At 44.1% G+C, this 20,442-nt stretch overlaps 1 protein-coding gene across 4 annotated transcripts in view; it reads right to left on the bottom strand.

The window, feature by feature from the left end:
- XYLB (xylulokinase) overlaps window positions 1-20,442 on the bottom strand; it is a 164,347-nt gene that overhangs the window by 6,512 nt on the left and 137,393 nt on the right. For all 4 annotated transcript variants that reach the window (XM_045005311.1, XM_045005312.1, XM_045005313.1 and 1 more), the window contains 3 exons: window positions 19,979-20,037; window positions 12,971-13,058; window positions 9,002-9,096 (listed from right to left, as the gene is read on the bottom strand). In XM_045005311.1, the coding sequence (XP_044861246.1) occupies window positions 9,002-9,096; window positions 12,971-13,058; window positions 19,979-20,037 (242 nt within the window). The remainder of the gene's footprint in view (window positions 1-9,001; window positions 9,097-12,970; window positions 13,059-19,978; window positions 20,038-20,442) is intronic.

Here is a 20,442-nt window from a genome sequence, read left to right as displayed (position 1 = left end):
CACTGAGATTGCCGCCAATGGACCTTCAAAGAGCTAAGTGCAAGGCCTGACTGAAGATGCAGCAAATACGCCAAGATGTCCTGGATAGAAATCAGCATCGGTTGAACTCCACAGGTCAATAAGCACAGCAAGAACTGCTTCCATTTCATCCAATCGGTCATTCTGGTAGAGGGCTTTCTATTATTGAGTAGAACCTGCTGAACAGCCACCGAACAACATTCTTCCTTCTCTTTCAACCAGAAAGCAGCCATGCAGTGAGATGCAGGGAGCTGAGTTCAGGATGCCAGGTGTGTCCATCGTTCTGTGTGAGTAGATCAGGATGGAGAGGAAGGGCTATGGGAGGCCAAATTGACAGCGCAAGAAGGTTGGAGAATCACCACTAACTCAGCCATGCCGGGGCAATGAGGATGAGCTTGGCCTGATACACTTTTAGCTTGAAGATGACCTGTGGAATGATCGGGATCAGAGGAAAAGCATACAGAAGAGCTGACTGCCAGCTGAGATGGAAGGCATCAGTCAGGGAGCCTGAACTCAGGCCCCCTCAGCGCAGAATAGACAGCATTTCCTATTGTCTCTTGTAGCAAATAAGACAACTGTTGGACTGTCCCAAGCTGCAAAGATGATACACAGGATATCTTGTCTTCAGGGACCACTTGTGACTCAGGGGAAAATTCCTACTAAGATGGTCCGTGAGATGATTCTGGACCCTGGGCAAGTGATCGGCTAGTGGAATGATATTCTCCTCAATGCAGAACGTGATTGCCTTTTGGCAGAGAACCCTGGACTGTGCTCCCCCATGCCTGTTCACATAATACATCTCGGTGGTACTGTTGGTAAGTATGTGAACCACTGAGCCCCTGACACATTGGGAGCAATGCCCAAATTCTGCAGCCAGGACACCCTTCTAATAGTCACATCTGAGGCCATCTCTCTGGCTTAAGTGCCTGTAATGTCCATTGCAGACTGCAATGATGTCTTAGCTACCAAGCAGCCTTCAGCAACCAAGACCCAAAATTCCTCCATGGAGGTTTCAGGCAACTGGTCTGCAAGTCAGACAGTCATCCAATTCACAAAGTCATGTTTAGACAACAATGCCTGCTGGTTAGCAATCTGCATTTGCAGGAAAGAGGAGGTATAGATCTTTCTACCCATTAATAAGGCTAAGATTTAGTCACTGGTATTTTTAGTAAATGTCATGGACCGGTCACGGGAAATAAACAAAAATTAACGGCCCGTGACCTGTCTATGACTTTTACTATAAATACCCCTGATTAAATCATTTTCCTAGGGTGCCACTGCTCTGGGGGCCCCGGGGCACCACTGCTCTGGGGAGCCCCAGGGGCTAATGGTTGGCCCCTGCTCTGACAGCCACCAAGGCCGGCCACTTGCTGCTGCTCCGGGGGTCCCCAGGGCTGCCCCAGGGACTGCTGCTCAGGCAGTCCCTGGGGCCAGCTGCCTGGGGCCACCTGAGCAGTGGCCGGTGCGGCTGGCCCAAGGGCCACCTAGGGAGCTGGCCCTGGGGCCAGCTGCTCAGCCAGCCCTTGGGTCAGCCACACTGGCCACTGCAGCTGTGGAAGTCACAGAGGTTGCACAAAGTCACAGAATATGTGACTTCCGCAACCTCCGTGACAGATTCGCAGCCTTACCTATTAAGTCCATCCTTTTAGAGTCCTTGTCCTTAGGAGTGGACTTATAGCTAACCAGCCAGGCTCTATCATTCACCATAGTTATGACTAGGGAATCTGGGGCCAGATGGGAGTAAAAGCCCTCAAATCCTTGATCCAGGATAAAGCAGTGTTTCTTCATACGCTTCGCAATAGGTGATATCAAAGCTGCAAGATATCCAACAACATACTGGTATTCTCCTGCAAGAACGCTGCCTGAATAGCCCAGAGAAGCAGCCCTGTACTGCAAAAGGTCCTGGTAGCCCTTAAAGTGGTCAGGCACTGAAGGAGAGGAAGAGCCGGGCACCACCAAATTATACGGGGATGAAGAAGAGATGGTTAATTGTGTCTGGGCCAAATCCCACTGCTGGCTGATGATGGACCTGGATGGGACAATTTTGGAGGTTGTGCAAGAGGAAGGCTCACTGGTGACTGGACCTGCAGTGGATTGATGGTCCCTACCACCAACCTGCCCAGTGATCTCACCTTAGAGCAAGACAAGGATTGCAACCTCCATGACCGAGAAGCTTCCCACAGATCCCATAGAGGCCACTGGGGATAAAGATAAGGCATTGGTGGCCAGTAGGCACCAGGACAGGGTCCCTCATCCTGACCACAAGAGGAGTGCTGATCCTGGTACCCATGGTGCTCCATGAACAGCCCCGATATGGGCCAGGCAATGGACTGCAGGAAGAGGAACATCCCAACCTTGATACCAGTGAGTCTTGGGTTTTCGAGGAGAAGGGTGGAGCTAGCCCCAAGGGTGCTAGTAACTGGTCTGACTCATCCCTCATCCAGAATGAGCGAGTGACTAGTACCAAATGGTGGAAACAGTAGCACCATCACTGAGCATGCCTCCATTGTTTCCAGTGCCGGGGCGGTGTTGACCCTGAAGTCACCAGCGGTACTGACATAGCTGATAGTGCAGAGGGCAGTGAGTGCTGCCACAGCAATATCAGTGGCACTGAGTGCAGTGGTTCTGAGGAGTTTCCCAGTGCCAAGGAGTCCTTGCGCTAAGTCAATCCTTGCGCCACACCCGGCACTAGCCTCACTTCCACAGACTGTGGAAGGGAACCATCAGGACATGGTGCTGACATACCCAAAGGTTCAGCAGCCCACCCAGCCAACAGGGCTATAAACGACATAGCTCTGGCAAAATCCTGGACCAAGCAAGAGGTTAGGATGGGCAAAGGAGGTCAGTTGCCACCTCATGCACCACTGATATGATACAGCCGGTGCCAGCATCACCCTTGTTGTTACTGGACTCAACCCAGTGCCCCAAGGCTGGAACCAAAGTCCACAAGGCCTGGAGTGTCTTGATTGGTCTTATGTGACCTTTTCTTTCGAGCACTCAACAGAGAATGGCTTCTCCATCTCCAACTCCAGTGCACAAAACAGCAGCACTCTCAGAACCCACGGCGACCTCCATTCTGACATAGGCTTCAGTGCCAAAGCAGGCCACATGGCCTGTTAGAACAGGTGCCACTTTAGGCAAAAATTCCCTAGCCACCTGAGTCCATTTTGTGAATGATTTACAAATCAAACACCGCTCTTTTACATGGGCCTCGGCACAACAAGCACTGCATGTGAGGCCGTTGTTGGGGATCACTCCCACATGCTACAGACAATGTTTAAACTTAACTAAAGCTACCTAATGCTAAATCTTAACTAACATTAATACTAAAGGTACTAACTACCTATATACATCTAGAAAAAGTCATTAAAGAGATGGAGAGAGATTGTGAGGTTAGGAACCACACAGAGCTCTGACTCCAGTCACAAGCAGTAAGAAGGAACTGAGGGGGTTGGGGGTAACGTTCCTCCTACAGCCCGGAGAGGAGCTATGAGCCCGAGGTGCAAGCTCTGCCTCCTGAGGGTACTGCTAGGCAAAATTCTCCAGCTCCAGTGTGCTGGGTGTGCACACACCTAAATGAAATACACAGCTGCATCTACTCAAAGAAGAACTGGTGCAGATCATTTAAATTCACTGAAGCCAGCTGAGGATCTGCCCTAGTATATACATATGGTTGTATATACAGAAGATTACTCTAAAGTTTCTAGTAGCTGGTTCCCATTGACATTACCTTGGATAACTCTTCCTAAGTGATTTCAGGAGTATTTTTCCAGAGGCAATTATATGGATTAATTTTTATAATTGATGTCCACAGGGAATAAAGAACACTCAGTGATGCACAAAAGCTCAGGAACATAAATTCCCTCTTTGTAATACCCTCAGAAAGTAACATATCAAAGAGTGATATTTTTAAAAAGTAATTATGTGTATTATAATATGAAGCTTGTACTTGCCTATAATGTAACTGTCATTACTATATTACTGACCAATCTCACACTTTACCAGGACTCAGCACGTAAATAAGAAAACAAAAGATAACAAATTATTAAAACAAAATACAATATAACCTAGACTGAGACTACTACCTTCCATGCAAGAAATGCTCAAATCAGTATTATCTTGTCCTCCGTTCCCATCCGTCTGTTGCATCCTGTTACAAACCTAGATTGTGAACTCTCTAGAGCAGGAACTGTCCTCTTATCAATTGTTTGTGCAGTGGAGCCCTGCCCCAGTCCCTGGGTACTACTGTAATATAATACTACTAACATTAATAAAGTCACAATACAAACAGCCCCCTTGTCACACACCTAGCATGTATTATATTAGCCAATGCTGACTATATCAATGCAAAATTTATGAATTAAATAGATGATGTAATTAAAACCTATGCACTTAAATGAAGTGGACTGCCCTGCACCTTCCCTACACAAAATTCTACATAACAGCATTAAACCAAATCTTATACCATTGCATAGGTACATGACTTGTAAAAACACGAGATGTGATTATCTCCAGATAATCATATTCTTTCTCATGCCTTTTTGCTTAATTAGCCAATAAGCCAAGCATCTCCATTTTTAATAGACTTCTAAAATTGAGCTGCATTTTAATGTTGTAATAATGGATTCTTACTGACAGTTAGCATATACATATTGTTATAAGGTCTCCCAGTTATTTCTATCATGCCTAGTGGTTCTGTCAGGCTGCAACTGGGGAAACTTCAGTGTCCGGAGCTCTATTGTGCCCTTCCTGCACAATCCCAGTTCCTTGCCCCAACAGGAACAATGGAACACATCATGTTCCCCAGTGTGAAGGGGGGCACAGCTATTACTCCCAGTATGGCTGCAAGCCATTGCTGAGGGATAGGCAAGTTGAGGGCCCATGCTCATCCCTGCCCCTCCCCCTCTTTGGGACAGCTGGCAATGCTAGCACCACACAGCCCTTCTGCTCAAGTGAGTGCAAGGACTGGTGATGGTCCTCAGCCCCTGCATGGGATGCACAAAAGAAAAGTGGCTCCATGCACCCTCCCCACATCCTTCACATCCACATGGGGCGCTGGGCCAAATCTGACCCTACAATAATAAAGAACACATTAGGATAAAAATTGTACTTTTGATTCTTGAAATTTTATTGTGCTTATAGACCTTCACATTCAGGATTCAAATACAGCAAGCTGTAATGTTTTACCGCAGACAGAAGCAGGCTTTTCTCCCTCCAGTGATCTGGACCTTGTTGTTTCCAACTTCTACTGGCAAAAGAAGGAAACCAGACTAGATTCCTGAGCTATGACCAGCTTTCCCTACACTGCCAAGATCTGGCTCTAGCAGTCCAAAAACGATATGGGCAACTCACATTGGTTAGCAAAGCTGCTCTACAAGAACTCCTCAGCAAGACAGAGCTTAACCTCAGAATGACTTTGAAGTTTATAAAAAGAACTGTCATTTAAGTGAAAGCCAGTAAACTCAACAGAATGAAATTGTATGAACAGGGAGATGCAGCCCTGTAAAAAACAGAACCAAACTGACTCATCACATTATGAATTTTCACTGCACTGTTCATGCTAACCCACTGTATTACTGACAGGCCCTCTGGCTTTCTGTGGTTTCACAGCCATGAAACAAGCCAAGGAATCTACTATCAATTGTAAAATTATAGAACAGGAGATAAAAAATTTGAGTGGAATTTACAATTGAAAGAAACTTCTTTTAATAGAATGCAGCTGGCATGCTAAATAGGGGTGCAGAAATGGTCATTCCTCAGTTTGTTGTTTAGCTGCTACCATCTCTTTAATAACTCAGTATCAACTGGAGCAATAATTCACTGCCTCAATATTATTTAAGACCAATAAAACGATGTGCAATGATAACCAAGTCTAACAGGAGGAGAAAAGTACTGAGACAGAGACAATTATTCTTTTGGTTGTCAGGACACTGTATGCCAGTAAAATGTAAAAAAGAGAAAAGAATTCACTATTGATACTTTGAGCTAGGCGGTGCCTACCCTTGCATGGAACCCAGGATCCCACTCTCCCTTGCACAGCTTTGCAAGCAGCACCTAGAAGAGCACTAGACAGCCCAAAAGAAGTGAACCTGTGGTTCACCTATCCACAGAAGTCAGCAGAGACAAACTTTGCACAAGGAGCACACATTATACACTTTCAAAGGGTGTCGCATCTCCCACTGGTATCGTGTCCCTCACTCCTTCCAGAGACATTGTGGCTGAGTCAGATGTCACTGTGGACTGCTACTGGGGAGGAGTGTTTCTTCACCCCTCCTATATCTCCTGGAGGGGCAGCTCTGATTATAAAAACCAGAACACAGCTCTTTATCATTATATATCTTTTAAAACAAGGGGAAAACAGGTATCACAAAGTTGAGCAAATGAGATCAGATCATCTGATTTTAAATTGACTGGCTTAATATTTCTGATCAGGACTTGTTTGATCACTAAGATTTTCCAGTTCTGTTAATAATTAAATAATATGCTGGTACGTACTATGCCACTATGTAGCATAATCATTTCCATTATTACTGTTGCTGATGTCTGGTGCTCCAATACCCTTTTAGTTGGAAGCTAGTAATTTTGGTAGTTTCCAAGAGTTTAAATAAAAGCTTTAAAGCCTTGATGTCTGCAGTTATGGTGTGTGATGCTGTATGACTGAAGTATGACCATTCATATCCTTGATATTGCCACTGCAACAAATCTTGTACAAAGTATGTCATCTAAAGTGTCAATGGAAAAGCTATGATTTGCTAAGTATGATTATCCAATTATATGTATGTATCCTTTTTTTATCTGAAGTTATAAATATGGACTATGTACTGGCATCATACATATATGCTGTATTCCTGGCTAAAACGCACCAGGTAAAATCTAAAATGAAGCCAAACAGCTTTGCGTTGATGGCCCATTAAAGACACTTAACTCTCACAATGAGGCACAGAAAAAACTCATTCCACCAAGATATTTCTTCCCACAGATGCCTCAGCCTCAGGCCTGGTCTACACTGGGGGGGTGTTGATGTAAGATACACAACTTCAGCTACGGGAATACCATAGCTGAAGTTGACACATCTTATTCTGACTCACCTTCCGTCCTCACAGCAAAGGATCGACGGCCGCGGCTCCCCCGCCGACTCCGCTACTGCCGCTCGCTCCGGTGGAGTTCCAGAGTCGACGGGGAGCGCGTTCGGGGATCGATATATCGCGTCTTGACGAGACGCGATATATCGATCCCCGATAAATCAATCGCTACCTGCCGATATGGCGGGTAGTCTGGACGTACCCTCAGCTACCACCTGTGAATCAGGAAGCCATGTAAGGACATGAGATATGCTCATGTGAACCTGGACTCCATCTTGTGCCAGTAATTTTCTACAAACTGGGCTATGAGCTTTGTTTGAAATAGAAAATTTCCAGGCCCATGGCCAAGGGTATAAAAGACCCATTTTGCCTCTTTCCTGCTCTGATTCTCTGGACTGTGCATTCACAACTAAAAGGAGCATATTGAACTGTGGACTGAGGACCTTCCAATACTTTGGAAGTTACCTGAGAAACTTTACAAGCCAGCAGTCTGTAATATCACTGCTACAAACCAGATATAAGAATATTGCCACTATTGTATGTATATGATCTATTCACCATTTTAACTCTTCTTTTTTTTAATTAATAAACCTTTAGATTTTAGTTACTAGAGGACTGGCAGCAGCATGATGATTATTGGGTAAGATTTGAGTTATATATTGACCTCACTAAGTGGCTGATCTCTTGAGATTAGAAGGACCTTATATGTGATTAAACTGGTTTTCAATAACACTCCTCATAGCGTCCAGTGTCTGGGAGGTGAGATAAGGGCTGGAATGCCTAAGGAGACTGCATTTCTGACTTCTTTGTAGCCAGTGTGGTGAGACAGAAGTTTACTTTTGTTAATGGCTTGGTATAATCTAATGATAGAATAACCACCAGTTTGGTGTGAGTCTGCCCTATTTCTCAACAGCTTGTCCTGAATATGGCACTCTCAGTTGTGACCCACCGAGGCACAGTGACATGGTCAATACAACTTCTTATGCAACACGCCAACAGACTAAATTAATGCAGAAGAAATCTGCACATAGTTGAAGTTAGTGGAGATAGAAGGTATTTAGATCCTAGACAGCTACAACTAAGTTACTATTGTACAGGATTCTTGCTGCATTATACTGTTCATTTATTACATGATATGAAGTTATATGTAAAAAGCTGCAATAGAGCTCCAGTTTTATGGAACTCCAGATGGGAACAAATTGCCTTCAATGGAAAATTAGACGTCCCAAGACAAGTTCTTTCCTTGGTTTACATGAACTATGTGGCTCTGTTGCCTAACTGGTTGCTTAGCCATGTGACCCCACAAAACACAAGTTTCTTGTTTTGAGGGAATTGTAGAACTTTAGAGAATGTGTGTGTAGTGAAAACTGGTTCTAGTAAGCATTATTTCTAATTAGGACCCTTTGGCTGTTCCGACTGGAAGTTATCAGTAAAGATGTGTGTGCCTTTCATAAATGATTGCTGATCAATATTAAAAATCAGGCAGGCACGGATTTTTCTGATGTTTTCCAAACAGAGAAAATAACTTCATTCACATTTTTCCAGGTAGCACTTTGTTTGAAGTAAAGACTATTTTGTCAATATTACCAGTCAGAACCCAAATGACCAGCACTGGCATTAAACCCAAGTTATAACACTTTCTATCCTTGAAAGGTGACAGTTTTTCCTCTCTGCATGTATCTGATTGGGGAAATTTACTCTTTTATGGGTCTGAATATAGTGATCACTCAGATATTGTATCATTACAGAAACAGAGATCTCCCCAAATCAATCCTAGTGCCTCCCAAGTTACAAGTACATCCATTTTATTGGCAAAAAAATAATCACCACCACCATTTTTAAAACATACAGAAAATAAAATGAAATGAAATTGAAAATGATGAAATTCCAAAGCTACTCACCTGGTCTGCCCCAGCAGTTGGTGTAACAACTAATCTAGGCTCTGGTGCTAATTTCACTACCTCTACCCAGGACACACTTGTTTCTGCCACAAGCCCTGCAGAGAGAATCACAATACTGATCAATTCTCAAAAACAAGATGAGGGATGTGCCTCGACTCACTGGCAGATTAATACATTATATTGATCCTCCCTCGCTGGGTCAGCATTCAAAAGTGAAGGATAAATGGCAAAGGTCTTACATTCCAATGCACTAATCTGGAAAGTGGGGACTCTGAGATTGAGTTTTTGGTCAGTCATTCAATTTGTACCTTATGGTGGGATAGCAGCAGAGATGCAGTTTCAACAATATCAGTAATCATTTATGGACACCAATAATAGAGTAAGCAGCAGTGAAAATATGCAGAAGGAAAGGATCAAGGACAAAGTGTAACCAAAATAAAAAGCACAGCTAGAAAGATAGGGATGAGATGTGAAAACTGTATCAAGAAAATGTGTACTACAAATATTCATTAAACTATGATGATATATGAGGCAGCTGAACAGTCACAGGGAATCCCACTACTACAGCATTCTCCCTTGCAGAGTAAGCTACAGCATTTCAGGTATTCTTTGTTATTCCTGCCTGTAGTGAGTCGGTGTGGCTCCCCTCCTGCCCGGCAGAGGGAGCTCCCTTGCCAACCCCTCAGTGGGTGGAGCTACCGCCACCAGTCCCCGCCCCCTGGAAGTCAAGGGGCAGGACAGGAAGTAGAAAAGGAGCGCACCAAAGCTCAGTCAGAGGCCAGCCACCGTCGAGAGCAGACGTGCCGGCGGGAGCTCCCGGCTGGGAACCCTCCTCGGCCCGAGGCAACTACCCTGCCTGGCCGGAGCTTCCCCGCGCTCACTACGACGAGGAGTCCCCGGAGCTGGTACTGGGAGGAGCCCCCAGGATTGCCTAGCGCCCGCTACGACAAGGAGCCCCCCAGGCCCTGCTGTTACCCGGAGGAGCCGCCCGAGCAGCCCTGGCCCGACTTCCCGGAGGAGCTGCCGGACCTGCCGCCAAGCCCGGGTCCAGAGGAGCCGATGCAGATGGACTGGCCCGAACCCAGTGCGACCGACGAGGTAGGCCCTGAGGGGGAAATGGAGTGTAGCCCGGGGGTAGCCGACCCCTGTCAGGCTGCAGGCACTGAAGTGCCGATGTCAGTGTGTTGCGGCCAGGATCCCCACTGACTGCAGCGGATCCACGCCGCTGCTAGGGCCCCAGGCTGGGACACAGTGAAGTGGGTGGGCCTGTGTCCCCCCTGCCACCCCACACGGGTGGCAGTCTTCCCCCTCACACCAGCACCCCGACCCAAAGGTCTGGACTTACCGGTTGTTTGCTCAGCTCCTGAGGACCTGAGTCCCTGAACTTGAACTGCTACTCAGCCCTGCCTGAAGGTCTGAGCCCTGTGTTTGTTGTTGCCCAGCCCCTGCTCCAGAGGGCCTGGGCCTCTTTTGTACTGACTTGTACTGCTGTTGCCCAGCCCCTGCTCCAGAGGGCCTGGGCCTACTTTGTATTGCTGTTGCCCAGCCCCTGCTCCAGAGGGCCTGGGCCTCTTTTGTACTGACTTGTACTGCTGTTGCCCAGCCCCTGCTCCAGAGGGCCTGGGCCTACTTTGTATTGCTGTTGCCCAGCCCCTGCTCCAGAGGGCCTGGGCCTACTTTGTACTGCTGTTGCCCAGCCCCTGCTCCAGAGGGCCTGGGCCTACTTGGTACTGCTGTTGCCCAGCCCCTGCTCCAGAGGGCCTGGGCCTCTTTTGTACTGACTTGTACTGCTGTTGCCCAGCCCCTGCTCCAGAGGGCCTGGGCTTACTTGTACTGCTGTTGCCCAGCCCCTGCTCCAGAGGGCCTGGGCTCACTTGTACTGCTGTTGCCCAGCCCCTGCTCCAGAGGGCCTGGGCCTCTTTTGTACTGACTGGTACTACTGTTGCCCAGCCCCTGCTCCAGAGGGCCTGGGCCTATTTTGTACTACTGTTGCCCAGCCCCTGCTCCAGAGGGCCTGGGTCTATTTTGTACTACTGTTGCCCAGCCCCTGCTTCAGAGGGCCTGGGCTTACTTGTACTGCTGTTGCCCAGCCCCTGCTCCAGAGGGCCTGGGCTTACTTGTACTGCTGTTGCCCAGCCCCTGCTCCAGAGGGCCTGGGCCTTCTAACATTATTCCCTGTCACTCAAGCAGACTTACAGGAGATAAGAAGTGAGTCGGTGTGGCTCCCCTCCTGCCCGCTGGAGGGTCGAGCCCCGACCAACTGATTACACTGCCAAACAACCTAGGCTAACCATGGAATACTGTATTTGTAGATATAAATTATAATGTTGTTAAGGGGCCCTTGTCATCAATATTTCATTTATATTAGCAAGTCTTCATTTTTACACAATTCCTCTGCTCAGCCAGAGGAGTGAGCCAGCTGAACGGCATCAATAAAAAATGCCACTGAAAAAACACACAACATGCCTTGGGGGGGAGGGAGACGGTGTTGGGCAGCAGCATACCTGAGCAACACTTTCAAATACTATACTGACAGAGGGAATCCCCATCTTCTGGCCATATGAAATAGCTGCATAAATCTGACTGGAAGCTGTGCACCTCAAGCTGTAGTCAAGGGCAGAGAATCCAGCATGTAATGGAAAAGTTCAGGATAATTTTGAAGTATAGGACACATTCTGAGTAAAACAGAGGAAGGATTTGGGGATTTGGTCCCTAAAGTGTAAAAATGTCCTCAGCATGCTTCACTCCTACTGATAGTCTGGTGCTGCTATTTCCACTCTCCTAAATGCTTTGTTGATGGCACCATTGCATCTTCTTTGGAAACAAAGTGGTGGAAGCATATTTTGTGTGTTAAAATGACTGACTCCGGTTCTCTGCTGCACAGAGTTTCTGCTTTGTCTTCAGACCTGTGAGTGCAGTCAATGTGGGCGTACCATGTAGCTGAAGGCAGAATTTGCTTCTGAAAATGAAACCTGGATGCTTTTGTGATGATCTGTACTGTCTTCACCATGCTTCTGTTTCAATGTAATGACCCTGCATGACCCTGGACACAGGCTGTCCATTGCTAAAATGTCTAATTGAGGCCTATGGGAATTTTGCCTGAGTAAGGACTTGGCCCACAGCTTTGAACTTGTTTAACAGTAAAACAGCCAGGAAACGATGGGATTCAACATCATTAAACCTCTGAGAACCTGTCATTAACATACAAGTTTTTGAATCAATACACAAATTAATTGACACCTTTACTTTTAGGACTTTGGCTGTTGCATTACAACTGGTGATGTACTGCAGTAAATGAAATGACTGAACAAGAGATTTATGCATTCACAACATGAAGCGTACACAGCTTGAATGTGGAGCACAGCACAGCTTGTATATGCTGATAGATGGTTTGTCATTTAAAAATGCCAAGATTTACACAGAAGATTTATTTTAATGTCACCCGTTTGGGCAGTATTTATTACTAGGCTGGCTTTCTCCAACTCCTTTCCCCTTCCTTTGTGGGTTCAGTCAGGAGAGGGGAGCTTTAATTAACAACTGGGTATCTGTTGGTGGAGGATCAGCGCATCAAGGCTGCACATCCTTCCCAGCAAACCTCATCCACTTTCAGAGATGTACCTGCCATCTGTCCAGGTCCCACTCCTGTCTGAGAGGAGGTTGCTGCAGTTTGTGCTGCTGTATCCTACATTCCCCTCTAGGCAGATGATCTGCCACTGGGAGCCCAAGCCTAAATTCTGCTGCAAGAAGTGAGAGTGAGTGAAACCCTAAAAATTCACTTTTATTCTTACTGGGCATGATCCAAAATCCACTGATGTCAATGGAAATACTCCCTTTGATGTCACTGGGCTATGGATCTGGTCCTATGCTTTATATACCCCTCACTTTTTTTCAGGAACTTTAACCATGGGTATTGGGTGCATGAAAATTAAATGTTCAGGTTGCTCAGTGGACTTTTCTCTACAGCCTTACCATGAATTGCTCTGTACGCACATCCTAAACAAGCAGAGTTGGCGGTGTCAATAGTATACACTGGTGCGCTAAACACATCAGACAGGACCTGGGAAGTATAAAAGCATTTGTTATATATGACTGTGAAACACAGGGCAGTAAATAATTCCTTATAATTGCTGAGGCAAGCAAATGGTTCCTGCACATGATAGCCAAATGTTTGTGCAGGTAACAGTTACCTCTGGGGTCAATGTGTACTGACTCTTTTCATGTGACACAGTACTAACCTTTGGCAAACCTGACCCAGGTCAGGTGACTGGGGCCGGGAAATAAAGATACATTTCTTACAATGTTGTCATTTCTTTATTACAAAGGTTCAGTATGTGGTCATTATATCTCCAGCAAGTTCTCAGAGTCATCCCCCAAGACTTTTAAGGGGCAGATATGTTCACTCCTGAACCAAGAAATGCAGGGCCAGATTCTCTGCTTCACCAAGTTTATGCTCAGCAAAGTAGAAGGAAGGAGAGGAGAAGTGAGGGAGTCGACTGTAACTCCCCAATTCTCTGCTCAGACATGACCAAGGTTAGAGCAGTCTGGTGGCCCAGAGCATTCCAGCTACTACTCCTCTCTCTCCCCAACACAGCCCTTGTGTTGGAGTCACAGGGAGGGTGGTATAGGAGTTGTGTGACCCTAACAGTATCCCAGTGCAAGAGGACAGGGGGCTAAGTGGTATCCCATAGTGAGTTTCAGCTGGCCAGACCAGTTCAGTGTACACCAACTCACTAATGTTATAACCTGTATTTAAATAGGTATAATGTAAGACATCAATAGTAAGCTAATAACATACTGATCATTAATATTATTGCGTGGTGTATGCACAGATGACAAATTCAAAATTACACACATATTGTGAATTATGTTCTTAATGTGTGTCTGCTGGGCAGGGCTGAAATTACCCCACTCTAGACAAAGTAATGTGGTTTTGCCACCTTGAAGGTACTTCCAAAGTGCATTAAGAGACAATGGAAATGCAATTTACATAAAAGATAAACAAAACTATCAAGGCAACAAGGGGAGGAGATAATCACTCAGCATCACGGTGCAGGGAGGAATTGCAAAAAATAGATTAATTGGCATTTTAGCAAACACCAGCAGAGGAAACCAGCATGAAGCTTCCTTCCCCACAAGACCCTACGTAGCCTTCCTTATAGCTTGACTGGACTTTGCTTTAGGATAACCTTCAGAAGAATCCATTGTAAAGGTTCACTGCACTATAAAAGAGAAGGGCAAAAAGCCCCAAATTATCTTCCATCTAACGAGATAAAGGAACCAAGCACTTTGGACTTTGTGGAAGATCCTGACCTGAATGGTGGTCAGACATCTTGCTGGAAGGTAGACTGGTAAGGAAACTACCTAGAATAAAGGCTGTAGCTTGTGTTAAGCCTTAGCCACTAGAAAGTGTTTTTCACTTTTATTTGCTTGTACCCATATCTAACTCTATCCCTTACTTGAACTCACTTAATCGTAATCTATCTTCTGTTGTTAATAAACTCGTTTTACTTTTAATCTAAACCAAGCCAGTGCTGTGGTCCCTTCAGGTAGCATTGTAAAGTAAGCATTTCTAAGTATTCATCTATATCAAGCATTACATGAAACTCTATTTTAGGGGACAAATGGAAAATTGATCAAGACATCCATTCCATGGCTTGGTGATTGAATTTAAGCTTATTCATAAATTCATATATATAACAAATCATTTAGAATGTGTGATTTCTTCCTCGTGAGTGACTTCAAAAGTAACAGATAGAACTTTTCAATGTAAAAAATAAAGAACAAATATTTCACCACGTTTCATGCAGTCATTCATCAAGAGTCAAAGATGTAAAAGGAAAAACTCCCTAGTGTAGACATTAAGGACTATATTCTAAAGCATAAACTCTGGCAAATCAAGTGTCAAAGTATAATTAGGCAGGCTTAAGTCACCAGATGGTATTCACCCAAGAGTTCTGATGGAACTCAACAATGAAATTTCAGAACTACTAACTGTGGTGTGTAACCTATCACTTAAATCAGCTTCTGTACCAGATGACTGGAGGACAGCTAATGTGACACCAATTTTTAAAAAAGGTTCCAGAGATGATCTTGGCAACTACAGGCTAGGAAGTCTAACTTCGGTACTAGGCAAATTGGTTGAAACTATAGTAATTACCAGAATTATTAGACACATAGATGAACATGATTTGTCAGGGAAGAGTCAACACAGCATCTATAAAGGGAAATCATGCCCCACCAATCTATTAGAATTCTTCAAGGGGGTCAAAACATGTGGACAAGAGTAATCTAGTGGATATAGTGTACTTGGACTTTAAAAAAAGCCTTTGACAAGGTCTCTCACCAATGGCTCTTATGTAAAGTAAGCAGTCATAGGATAAGACAAAAGGGCCTCTCAAAGATCAGTAACTGGTTAAAAGACAGGAAACAATGGGTAGGAATAAATGGTCCATTTTCAGAATGGAGAAAGATAAATAGCAGTGTCCCCCAGGGATCTATACTGGGACCACTGCTGGTAAACATATTCATAAATGATCTGCAAAAAAGGGATAGACAGCGAGAAGGTAAATTTTGCAGATGATACTAAATTACTCAAGATCGTTTAAGTCCAAAGCAGACTGCGAAGAGCTAGCAAATCTAAAGGGAAAAACAACTGAAGACAGTTGGCAGTTTTTCGAAGAGACATTATTAAGGGCAGAAGAGTAAACTATCCCACTGTGTAGGAAAGATAGGAAGTATGGAAAGAGACCACCCTGGCTTAACCCGGAGAGCTCCAATGATCTAAAAAAATAAAAAAGAGTCTTACAAAAAGTGGAAACTAGGACAAATTACAAAGGATGAATATAAACAAATAACACAAGTATGCAGGGACAAAATTAGAAAGGTCAAGGCACAAAACAAGATCATAGAATCATAGAATATAAGGGTTGGAAGGGACCTCAGGAGGTCATCTAGTCCAACTCCCTGCTCAAAGCAGGACCAATCCCCAGACAGATTTTTGCCCCAGATCAAACTAGATAGAGATATAAAAGGTAACAAGAAAAAATTCTACAAATACATTAGAAGCAAGAGGAAGACCAAGGACAAGGTAGGCCTGTTACTTAGTGAGGAGGGAAAAACAATAACAGAAAATGTGGAAATGGAGGAGGTGCTTAATGACTTCTTTATTTCAGTTTTCACCAAGAAGATTGGTGGTTATTGGACGTCTAACATAGTGAATACCAGTGAAAATGAGGTAGATCAGAGGCTAAAATAGGGAAAGAACAAGTTAAAAATTACTTAGACAAGTTAGATGTCTTCAAGTCACCAGCGCCTGATGAAATGCATCCTAGAATACTCAAGGAGCGGACTGAGGAGATATCTGAGCCATTCACGATTATCTTTGAAAAGTCATGGAAGTCAGGAGAGATTCCAGCAGACTGGAAAAGGACAAATATAGTGACAATCTATAAAAAGGGAAATAAGGACAACCCAGGGAATTACAGACCAATCAGCTTAACTTCTGTACCTGGAAAGATAATGGAACAAATAATTAAGAAATCAATTTGCAAACATCTAGAAGATAACAAAGTGATAAGTAACAGTCAGCATGGATTTGTCAAGAACAAATTGTGTCATACCAACCAGATAGCTTTCTTTGACAGGGTAACAAATTGTGTGGATGGGGGGAAGTGGCAGATGTGGTGAATCTTGATTTTAGTAAGGCTTTTGATACTGTCTCACATGACCTTCTCATAAACAAACTACGGAAATGCAATCTAGATGAAGCTACTATAAGGTGGGTGCATAACTGGTTGTAAAATTGTTCTCAGAGAGTAGTTATCTGTGGTTCACAGTCATGCTAGAAGGGCATAATGAATGGGGTCCCTCAATAAGGGCAAATGCAAAGCACTCCACTTACGAAGGAACAATCAGTTGCACACATAAATAATGGGAAATGACTGCCTAGGAAGGAGTACGGCAGAAAGTGATCTAAGGGTCATAATGGATCACAAGCTAAATATGAGTAACAGTTGCAAAAAAAGTTACAGAAAAGGGCCACAGAAATAATTAGGCATATAGAACAACTTCCATATGAAGAGAGATTATAAAACTGGGACTGTTCAGTTTGTAAAAGAGACAACAAAGGGGGGATATGATAAAGGTCTATAAAACCATGAATGGAGTGCAGAAAGTGAATAAGGAAATGTTATTTATTCCTTCACATAACACAAGAACCAGGGGTCACCCAATGAAAGTAATAGGCAGCACGCTTAAACAAACAAACAGTCAACCCGTGGAAGGTGACCAGATGTCCCTATTTGGGGTCAATATTTGGGGCTTTTTCTTATATAGGTGCCTGTTACCCCCACCCCATCCCGATTTTTCACACTTGCTGTCTAGTCACCCTACGTGGAACTCATTGCCAGGGGATGTTGTGAAGCCCAAAATTGTAACTAAATTCAAAAAAGAATTAGATAAATTCATGGAGGATAGGTCCATCAATGGCTATTAGCCAAGATGGTCAGGGATGCAATCCCATGCTCTGTCCGTAGGCCTCTAACTTCCAGATGGTGGGACTGGATGACAAGGGATGGATCACTTGATGATTGCCCAGTTCTGTTCATTCTCTTTGGAGCATCTGGCATTGGCCACTGCCAGAAGACAGGATACTTGGATAAATGAACACCTTGTCTGACCCAGTATGGTCATTCTTATGTCTTAACAGATATTCCTGAGTGTTACCTTTGGTATGTACAAAATGAGGGATTGTGAATACAGGTTATTAAGTGACAGCTTTCTATAGCCCCAGAATGAATTATCCAAAAGCGATAACAATAACTTGAAAACACACTGTTTCCTGAGGTTTTGATTAAATTTTTAAGGATCTAATTAACCAGTGATTAAATTAAAGGAATGGCACTATATTGATCATATTATTTTAAGACACTTCTAACAAGTTTTAATAGCAGTTTTATTATACTTAAACTGCAAGTTCTGTAACTTTATTTCCCCCTTTCTAAGTTTGTTTCACTGTGTACAAATGTATTGTGAAAAACATCTAGCTCCTTGCCTAGATATAACAGTGAGGAGGCTCTACAAATGGCTCTTGTGTGTATATATAGCTTTAGAAACTAAGGTTTCACTCCCACTAAATGTACTGGCCCAAGTTCAACCCTGGTGTTGCCTTAGTGGAATTACACGAGCACGGATCAATCTGGCCCATAGTTTTTAATCTTCCTTATGTCAAGTTATTGACTAGAATAACCAGAGCAGATATAACAGACAAAGAGAAATAACAGCAACAAGCAACATGTGTCAATTTTTTTCTCTTGTCCCAATCCACTTTAAACCCTATTGTCATACAAAACTGAGAAAAGGGATTCTGGATGACTCGGGAAATATGGAGTCTTTCACTTCTAAGTCATGAGCTCAAATCTGGATCAATTCCATAATGACCAAGACTGTGATGGGGTGTACAAACCCCACATCAGGGAAAACTGCCTATACAACAACTTTGGGCTCAGACAGCCTTGCCTCGCCACCCCTGGGAGGCATGCTAATCTTGCAGGAGCCCAGTTCAGAAGGTCCCAGCCCTGGGAGATGGACAGACCTCTCTTCACTGGCTCCCAGGAAGGGAGGATGAAGCTAGCAGAGGCTTCCTGAAAACACTGTGCAATAGCTCTGAGGACACTGAAAAGAGGGAGGCCAGGGACACGTTTGGACTATTTCTGTGTTGTGCTTTTCCTTTGTTACCTTTCCTCTGAGGCCTGAAAGTGGTTGGGGAAGAAGGCCTAGAGGCAGACTGCAGTAGGTAGAAGCCCAGAGAAGAAGCAGGAGTTCTGAAGAAGCAGATCTTAATAGCCTGCTACAGGGGCCCTAGGCTGAAACCCAGGACAGAAGGATGGACTTGGTTGTCCTATAGGCCACCAGCGAAAGGACTGGTGAAAGCCCCAGACAAGGGCCATAAGATCTAGTGGGCCTAGTCAGGCTGGAGCCCTGGCACAAGGCCGCCAGACTATATTTAGACAGGACTCTCACTTACCTCGAAAGTGGTGAGAGTAAACCATGGGCTGGCCAGAGAGCTGAGTCACAAAACAAAGGTGACACCCAGCAGTCCCCAATGGTGTGTCACCGAGATGACAGCGAGGAAAACCCTAACGCTGCCGCACCAAGCCACAAAGCGGCACATTGGCTGGTGAGTCATTTTGTCACAAAGACCTTTGTAGTCTCAAAGCTGTTCTGTGGTAGGTGTGAAATAAATGAGCAAGATCAGTCCAGTTCCTACTGGACAACTGTCCTTGTCACAAATACTACTACCACAACTAGCACTTATCAATCTCAGGAGAGAGGTTGATGACTAAATGGGCCAGGGAGACTAAACTACTTTCTCATCACCTAGAGGTGGTCCCTTCACAATGGGACTGAGGTGCATTGGTGAGGCAGTATGCACTAGATTGTACTGATACTGCCTATGCTGTATGTGTCCTGTGGATGAATAGAGGACTTCAGCCTTCAGCACGCCCATAGACATTATGGCTGAGATTTTCAAAGGTGTTCAGCATTGGCCTAACTCATTGAAATTAATGGTCCAATATTGAACATTTTTTAAAATCTCACCTTAAATGCACTCTTACTAACAACTCTTTGGTTTGGTTGCTGAAATTATGTGACTTAAGTTATGAGACTTGGAGGTCATCAGCATTTCAGATACTTTCACAAAACTAGTCAATTGTAAATACTCTTCAGAGAACTCAATTTGAAATTAGCATTGGATTAACCTGTAAAACATGGGGAGAAATTATTATAATTTTGTTAATACGCTCCACGCAATATCTCAAAATTTGAAAAATAACTCTTAAAATCTCAAATACTCTCAATCTTATGTGCAGCTATAGAGGCGGCAGACTCAGTACACCAATATAAAACTCTACTGCCAAAGCTGTTAATATCCAGTGCAATGTAATTTTCTTAACAAACTCAGCAGTCTACACTTACCTGTAAGATTTCTTTATTATATGATGCTCCACCAGTGGCCAAAATCCTTGTTCTTGGCACTACAAGGCAATAGAAAGGTCAGTAAAATAAGTATCATCAAGATATATGCTATTTAATTTAGCAATTAGATCACGCAAGTGGGAATAAGATGACATGGTTTCTATCACTGACTTTACCAGTGGCTTACTGTGTGACTCTGGACAAATCCATAACCTTCCTCGTCCTCAATTTTGCCAGCAGTAAAACTGAGGATAGCGCTGCTTAGCCACTGTTATAAAGCATGTTACAATCCATGGATAAAAAAGACAATATAAATAATGTAACTCTAATATCATTGTGGTATCAAAATCAGTAAGCTCTACTGAAGAGGGATACAGTAACAAAGGAAAGATGCTATTATGCTATAGTTTTGATCTGAGGTCAGCCTCAGTTTGGATCTCAGTTATGTATGTGCAAACTGACAA

Source organism: Mauremys mutica, chromosome 2 (assembly GCF_020497125.1).
Source record: "Mauremys mutica isolate MM-2020 ecotype Southern chromosome 2, ASM2049712v1, whole genome shotgun sequence".
Classification (NCBI taxonomy): Eukaryota; Metazoa; Chordata; order Testudines; family Geoemydidae; genus Mauremys; species Mauremys mutica.
Note: the sequence above shows the minus strand (reverse complement) of the source record. Positions and strands in the feature narration are given on the sequence as shown.